This window comes from Microplitis mediator, chromosome 7 (assembly GCF_029852145.1).
Source record: "Microplitis mediator isolate UGA2020A chromosome 7, iyMicMedi2.1, whole genome shotgun sequence".
NCBI lineage: Eukaryota > Metazoa > Arthropoda > Insecta > Hymenoptera > Braconidae > Microplitis > Microplitis mediator.
In genome coordinates, this window is record NC_079975.1 from 17,183,963 (window position 1) to 17,192,587 (window position 8,625).

Here is an 8,625-nt window from a genome sequence, read left to right on the forward strand (position 1 = left end):
GAAAAATGAAGATTTACGGCGCCAAAAGAACGTTGCAGCGAGTGAGTCAGAGAGAGATATTGATATTTAAGATAACAGATAAAACTATCCGGGTCTATTTGAACTGGGTGATCTGTATTAAAGCTTTTACAAAAACTTTAAGCTGCTTTTTTATCTAAAAACGATCAAAGACAGATTAAAAATATTAGACAGAAAAAAATCTGATTTTTATCATGAGGCGACCAAAAACAGACTAAAAATTATTGAAAACAAGTTGAAAATGGTCTCAAAAATGAATAGTACAAGCAAAACTCGATTGAATGTCACATGTTAATTAAATATAAATAAAAAGTAAAATTGAATAGAAATAACTTCAAATTTTATTTGATTTTAAACAGATGAAAATTTTGCACCCAGTTAGTGAGCGCGTATGATATACGAATAAAAATTTTTTTTTCTTATTTATGTTCAAGGATTTAATTAACTACAGTATGATGAAAGTAAAAAAAAATATTATTCATACTTTATCGTAATTTTTTATACATTTTCAATGTGTCAAAAGCATCCTCATTCGGGATTTTGTAAGCTTTCAATAATTCATATCTTTGAAAATATTTAATTTATGGTAACATCATAAAACTTTCATTGTTCATATTTTAACAAAGAATACAAAAAAATTCCCTATTTGAAAAAATATTTTTTTTTGCATTCATTTCAACCATTTCGATTAATAATTTAAATAATACGGCACCTAGTTTTCCTAGGACAGTATGCATTTGTATCACCAGTACAACACATGAAATAAAATAACGCAAAGAAATAAAGATCAAATAGCTGATACCTCCTAGCCTAAATGGCAACAAGTAAAAAAAACAAATGATTTTTTAACGCTATCACTTTTTGTTAGTTGAAAAATTCATTTAACTTATGTCTCAAGTAACTAATGATTATTAAGGAAATAAAAATTACTAAACTTACCCTTTTAAATACACCATAGAATTTAACGATAACAATCGAAGATATTAAATTTTTCAATTTTATTAGTTTTAAAAATCACTGAAAAACTCTAGAAATAAATTATATGTAAAAAGTTTAAATAATCACTACACATTCACCTTAAAATATAAACTAATTTTAAAATAATATTTGGTATAGCAGTTTTAACAGTTCTTAACATTACTAGATGAACACTATTAATTATAAACTAACACTCAATCCACATAATAATAAAAAAATAACGTTTTTAATAATTTTTATAATGTTTGAATGAAAAATTATTATTATGAAATAACTGATATGTTTTCTAACATTTAGTAACAATACCGTCACTTTCGGTAATGATTTCAAAAAATAATAGCATTCGAAATATAATTTGAATATCCACAAAAACACAAGTATATTTATTTGTTAGTCATTCACGTCTGTCTCTTAAGACAACCAAACTTATAATGAGATCTCACTGCAGCTCAACTACGTATTTGTTTCTTTTTTGACTATTGGGACTATTAATCCACGTGCCAGTATATTTCGTCTTTGTAAACTGGTATATATACTGGCGTGACTGTAGTACACTTAGATCGTAAATCAAAGATAGTACAGAAAATGAAACGAATATTTGACTGTTCTTGCTAAAAAAAATAACAAATTAGATTAACAAAAACTTACAATCTGTTGTTGTTGTTGTTGTTGTTGTTGTTGTTGTTGTTGTTGTTGTTGTTGTTGTTGTTGTTGTTGTTGTTGTTGTTGTTGTTGTTGTTGTTGTTGTTGTTGTTGTTGTTGTTGTTGTTGTAACAAAAGCTACAAGCTGAAGAATTAGAATCTTTCGTAGACAAAAATGTTTTTAAAACAAATAAAAAATGTGCAAAGACTCGAAAGCACACACTCATCTATTTGAAATGAAAGATCGAAAACTTAAGAGATCACGAAATTATTGAGAATTGTTTAAAATTATAGAAATAATGAAAAAGCGTATGAACATGTAGTTATACATACGTAATAGAAATTATTTCAGAAGCATATATATGTATAGCTACTATACTTCAAGAAACTACCCTGATTGAAAAAGTGAATTGAAAAGTATTGAAAATTATCTCAATTCTTTTCAATCCCTCGGCGGTTTTGGAAAGTATTGAATGGAATTGAAATTTCGATCGTTTGAATACTTTCCAATTCCAAAGTGGAATTCGAAAGTATTGAAAAGAATTCAATCTTTCATCATTTCAATTTAGGTATTGAGAAAGATTCGGAAAGATTCAAAAATTTCAATTCATTTCAATCTTTTTCAATCCCACTCATGACCCGAAATGTGAAATTATTTAGGTATTGAGAAGGATTCAGAAAGATTCAAAAATTTCAATTCATTTCAATCTTTTTCAATCCCACACTTGATCCGAAATATCGGACTATTTAGGTATTGAGAAGGATTCAGAAAGATTCAAAAATTTCAATTCATTTCAATCTTTTTCAATCCCACACTTGATCGAAATATCGGATTATTTAGGTATTGAGAAGGATTCGGAAAGATTCGAAAATTTCAATTCATTTCAATCTTTTTCAATCCCACACTTGATCGAAATATCGGATTATTTAGGTATTGAGAAGGATTCGGAAAGATTCAAAAATTTCAATTCATTTCAATCTTTTTCAATTCCACACATGACCCGAAATGTGATATTATTTAGGTATTGAGAAGGATTCAGAAAGATTCAAAAATTTCAATTCATTTCAATCTTTTTCAATCCCACACTTGATCCGAAATGTCGGATTATTTAGGTATTGAGAAGGATTCAGAAAGATTAAAAATATCAATTCATTTGAATCTTTTTCAATTCCTCGGAAGTTCAGAAATTCTTTTATTATTTTGGGATTGAAAAGTATTCATTTTATGTCAAAATGAATACCTTGGGGTATAGAAAGTATTCGAAAGGATTCATTTCTCATCATTTTCAATACTTTTCAATTCACTTTTTTAATCAGGGTAAAAGATCAACGAAAAAATGTCAGCAACTGTAGAAAAATATGAAAAACACACAAAGAATTTATGGCCCTCTAAGCATTGCTGGTATCATTTCTGAACAAAAATAGAATTTATGGCTGAATTTTTGAGATGCAAAGACTGTTAGAGTTGCAAGGAGTCTAGTCATTGGCTACAGGTCACAAGATCAAGCTGATATTTAAATTTTATTTTGTTGCTAGTTCTGGGGACTTTACTTATGACATCTGCGAACAGCAAAAAAATTCATGGCATAGTTTTATCAATGAAAATTGCATGTCACGATAGCATGGACACCAGTAGTTAGTTACCCGTCATCAGGTCGAGCCGATTTTTAGTTTTTATTTTGTTGCTGGCTCTTTGGGCTCTGCTGATGCTTTTCACGGCCGGAAAAAAAATTCATGGCATAGTTTATTTACAAAAACTTTGTGTTAGGATTGCATGGCCACTAGTAGTTAGTTAGTGGTCATCAGGTTGAGCCGATTTTTAGTTTTTATTTTGTTGCTGGCTCTGTGGGCGCTGCTGATGACATCTGCGACCAGAAACAAATTCTATGAAATCAATGTGTCAATAAAAACTGTATATCACGATAGCAGGGACACTGGTTGGTAGTTACAATTATTAACTATGTCCAGCTGACTCTAGGGTTTAATAAATCTTTTTCTGTACTGTTTTTCAGCAATAAATTAGCGACAAATTTAGACTCCATTAGTTACAATTAGTCCATTTTCTCCGGGGCAGTCCTGTCATTTTACTGCTAGCTTGATGTAAAGATAACAGTAATTTGCTTTTTGTGGAACTAAATAGAGCTACAAAATCGCAATTTTAGCAACTATTTAGCTAAAAATTCCTCTGCATATTTCGATGGTTTCTGCGGACTTGTCCCTGCCAGCTTGATAGGGCTATTAAATCCTTTTAAAAAGTTCTAAATGATCTGTTATTCAATAATTTGGGAATATTTGAAGCTATTCAATTTTCTAAATACTCCACAATAATTTTTAATCACTACATAGAAAAAAAAGGTAATCTCGAACCAAGAAATAAAATGTCTTCGAGAGTTTTTTCTTAAACCAAGTGAAATTTCTTACTTTATTAAAGTAACAAATTTTTTGGATCAAGAAATTATTTCCTTCGCGGAAGACATAATTTTCTTAGTCTGAAACATAAATTCTTTAAACCAAGAAACAACTTTCTTGGTCCAAGAAATTTTTTTTTTTTGTCGCAAACAAAAAAAAATTTAAAAATATTCAATTTATTGAATACTTTGAAATAATTTTTAATCACTAAATAATCGTGAAATTTCGGTTTGTAGAGCAGTTTAGAATGATTCGAGAGTACTCTAATTCCTTGAATGCTTCCAAAAACTTTTCAATCACTGACTATTCCGAGTATTGCAGTCAAATAATTAAAAAATTCCCTAACCATATGCAGTAATATTGAATCATTTAAAATATTTATTTAATTCAAAATATACTGGTATAAGTCAGTTCAATAAATAATCAATCATTGTCGTTAAATGAAACTTTATTTTATTATTTGTCAATGTTCATAGGTTCTTTTATTTATCAAATCAATAATTTTGTATTTTTGATTTAAAATTTGTTTTTAAATAACTTATCCTATAATAAAATATAAATAAATTTTTCATTTTCACTAGAATCAATTTCATAAATAAAAACGTTTTATAGAATATTAAGGCCATTCTCAGACAGTGCTCCCAACTTTTTAAAAATTTTCAATGACTTTCAACTGTCATAAGCGTATCAAATTTTTATCAATTAATTAAAAAAAAAATTAAAGCATTAATTGAAAAAAGGACAACGTAGTCGTAATTTTGCCGATATATAGATTTTTAAAAAAATTATTTACATTTGATATCAATTAAGAGTTAAACAAAATTCGTTAAATAAATTTCAGTAAAATCGTCATGTCAATTTTCTAATTCGAATTTTTAAATTTTGGCGGCTAAAATTTATTCAAAGAATTTCGTTTAACTCTCAATTGAAATCAATTGTAAGTAACTTTTTAAAAATTCTTTATCTTAACGAAATTTCGACTACCTTGTCCTTTTTTCAATTAAGGTTTTAATTTTTTTTTAATTAATTAATAAAATTTTAATACGGTTATGACAGTTGAAAGTCATTGCATATTTTTTAGAAGTGGGGGACATTGTCTAAGAATGCCCTTAATAAAAAATTAATTAAATACGTGAATAATAAATATGGTGAAAACTTATCAGTTCAATACTTATGTATACATTTAATGTTTTTAATTTTTTAACTTGTCAATATGTATGTTAATGGCTTGAAAATCTGGACGATTCATTTCTACTAAGACTTTTTTTTTCTAACAGCTTCATTTTTTCGCTATTGGAATCAATTTCTACTAATTTTTTTTCAAGATGGTATTGCAATCGCATTCGCGCCGTGTCACTTTTTGAACAGTTTTGACAGAAAAAAAAATTGATCGAATTTTTTCAGTAAAAAAAAAAGAAAGTAAAAATTTTTCCAGTTTTGTGATGAAATTCTCTGGCTTTTCCTGTATATTTATAATTCGCTGACATTTCCAGGTTTTCCAGAAATGTGGCCACCATGATTACAGATTATCCGAGCGAAATTTAAATATTTCTATTTATCTATATTTTATGGACGAGCCTAATTTGCTCTCAATTTTGACATTAGAAAAATAATTTTTTTCAATAAATAAAAATGAACCACGATAAAAAATAAAAGTACCTTTCTTCGTGAAAAACTGCATGCTCACCACAACATCTGTTCACTCTGGGTCTTATTATGGAAGTGGTTCTGTCAGCCTCGACCTTCCTTGGTGTGCAAACAAGCAGAGCCTTTGAGTCCGCGCAGTATTCACTAGGCGTAAAGTTTGTGCTGCTTCCGGCGTTAAGAATCGCATGACCTATGTCGAATATGATGCAGTGCGAAATACTACTGCAAGAAACTAATGTTAAAATACGGTCTTTGGCACATACAGGTTTTCGTGCTTCTTGAACTATCCATTCAGGTGGCAATGTTGATAAAATTTTTTGTTTCGATGGTGAATATATAGTTGGAATCCACGCTGAGGCACTTTTTACACAAGTAAATTCTGAATCGGAATCATTCAGTATTGTCAACTCTTCGCCGTACTTACAGCACTTAAGCACAACTATCGAGGATGTAGACGTAAAACCAGACAAACCGAGGATAATAAGGATCAACAAAAACGTCAACAATGCTAACGCCATTTTTTTACCCACAACACAAAATCGTATTCTCTACCTCGTTTCAATGCAATGTTCCTATATTTAGAAAACTAAAGTTTAAGCTCTGGTTATTCATTTAGTAAACCATTAAATCGTATCAAATTATTTAATTTTACAAATCGTCTTTATTATTATCACATATACATTATTAGGTATTTATTTTAAACGTATAAAATTAGTTCCTCTATTATGAAGACCGAATAATTAAAAAAAGGCGAGACAACACACACTTTACGACAGTTAGAGAGTTACTGAACTGTACTGAACTAACGGTAGTAACGATCATAAGATAGAAAGCCACGAGGATCAAAGCAGCGTGGTTGAAGTAACTGCGTGCGCACATCCACTCTACATCTCAACAGCCCCTCTCCTTAATCCATACAGCTTCTTCGTTACTTTTATATTTTGTTCAACTAAACTATCTTTAACATTGTTACTATTACCCCTACTTAAAAATTCCTGAACGGAATATTCTACTATAGTACATATAGAATTTCAGGCATATATTAATATTATAAATTTTTTTAGCAGTACAGAATATTATTTTGTAACTTTTTTTTCCAAACTCTTCCGAGCTTAAATATAAAATTGAGAAAAATGTAATTATTAAAATACACGAAAAAAATTCAGCTCAAAATGAATTAATAATTCCTGTCATAAATGAAAAGTAAAAGCCATTCAGCATCGAAATGGAAGTCGATTTCTTATTATTTATTTATTTTCAAGTCTTAAAATAAAATTGTATTGGAAAGAAATTTTTTTCGATATTTTTTTATAGATTTTGAGGTCAAAAACTTTTAAAGATATAAAAAATGAAACAAAATAGTTATAAGTTCTTAAATTGAGATGTTAAAATTAAAAAAAATGCAATCAAGTGCAAACACATCAATAAACTTCATTAAAGTAGTCCTAGACACCTCAAAGATCAAAATCGGTTTATCCGTTCAAGAGTTATGAATATTTACATACGTACGTACACATACATACACTCGGACATCATCGTGAAATTAGTCAGGATAGCTTCCTAGAACCTCAAAACGTCAAAATCTTATAGAAATTCGGTTTATATAAATCGGACCGAAACCAATAACTTCCCGAATTTTTGAAAATTTTCAATTTTCTTAGCGGGAAGTTAAAAAAACGTTTTTTACTATTTTTTCTCCAACGATATCTCTCAGGGGTCGCTAATGACCTAGCTGTCGATGCGACCTTAAATAAACATAAATAAAAAAAAAAAAAAAGGTTTCTCTCAAACGAATTGACCGATTAAGACGGTTAAGGTGGCAATCGACGTGGTTTATTACGTTCTAGAACTGATAAGATTTTGAAATCAATTGAATCAATTTTTTTGTAGATATTCTAAAAAAAACGTTTTTCACTATTTCTTTTATCAACGATATCTCTCAAACGAATAAATCGATTGAGACGGTGGCGGTGGCAATCGACGCGTTTTATCAAGTTCTGAAGCTGATCAAATTTTAAATTCGATTTATCGAGTCATTTTTGAGATATTTCAAAAAAAATAAAAATCCATTTTTTTTTAAATTCTTTCGACAACGGTTCCTCTTGAACGAATGAACCGATTTTGATGGTTAAGGTGACATTCGACGCGGCTTATAAAGCTTAAGTGCCCGGTCGATTTTGGAATCAATCCATCGAGCACATTAGGAGTTATCCAAAATAAACATTTTTGAAAAAATTTCTGAACGAGCCGTACCGATCAAGTTCAAATCTTTACAGCTTCAAGATATTAATAAGCCGCGTCGAATGACACCTCAAAGATCAAAATCGGTTTATCCGTTCAAGAGTTATGAATATTTACATACGTACGTACACATACATACACTCGGACATCATCTTGAAATTAGTCAGAATAACATCCTAGAACCTCGAAATGCTAAGATCTGATAGAAATTCGATTTTCGAAAATCGGACCGAAACCAATAACTTCCCGAATTTTTGAAAATCATCGATTTTCTTAACGGGAAGTTAAAAATCTGGTAATCGGTTGACCCTGCGGACTACCCTAGTAATAATAAACGAGGGCCGCCTCGTTTTAAACTACCCTGGTTAAAAAAAAGAATTAATTTTTCAATATTTTTAATCCTTTTTAATACTCTTAATCCTCTCTCAAATGGCTACGTTACATGGCTTAATCCTTTTTAATTCTCTTTTTTAACCAAGGTAGGCGCTAGCTAGCGAAATCAAAGCAGTTCTAGAGATCGTGCGCCATCTATAATTAAGAAATTGGCATAGCATTCGTCTATGTATTGTCTGCGTCAATGTATATTTATGCTTACATAAAACACTAATTAACCTCTAATTCATTATTAAACATTTCTAAGCAGTGTAATAAAATATAATAAGAACTACATAATTAAATAAATTCCTCATA

General features: G+C 29.5%; 1 protein-coding gene across 1 annotated transcript in view; it reads right to left on the reverse strand.

The window, feature by feature from the left end:
- Window positions 1–6,533, reverse strand: part of LOC130670866 (probable G-protein coupled receptor Mth-like 1) — a 97,299-nt gene extending 90,766 nt beyond the window's left edge. Inside the window, exon 1 of the mRNA XM_057474464.1 lies at window positions 5,707–6,533. Within this exon, the coding sequence (XP_057330447.1) occupies window positions 5,707–6,212 (506 nt within the window). The 5' untranslated portion in view covers window positions 6,213–6,533. The remainder of the gene's footprint in view (window positions 1–5,706) is intronic.
- Between the last annotated feature and the right edge of the window lie 2,092 nt (window positions 6,534–8,625).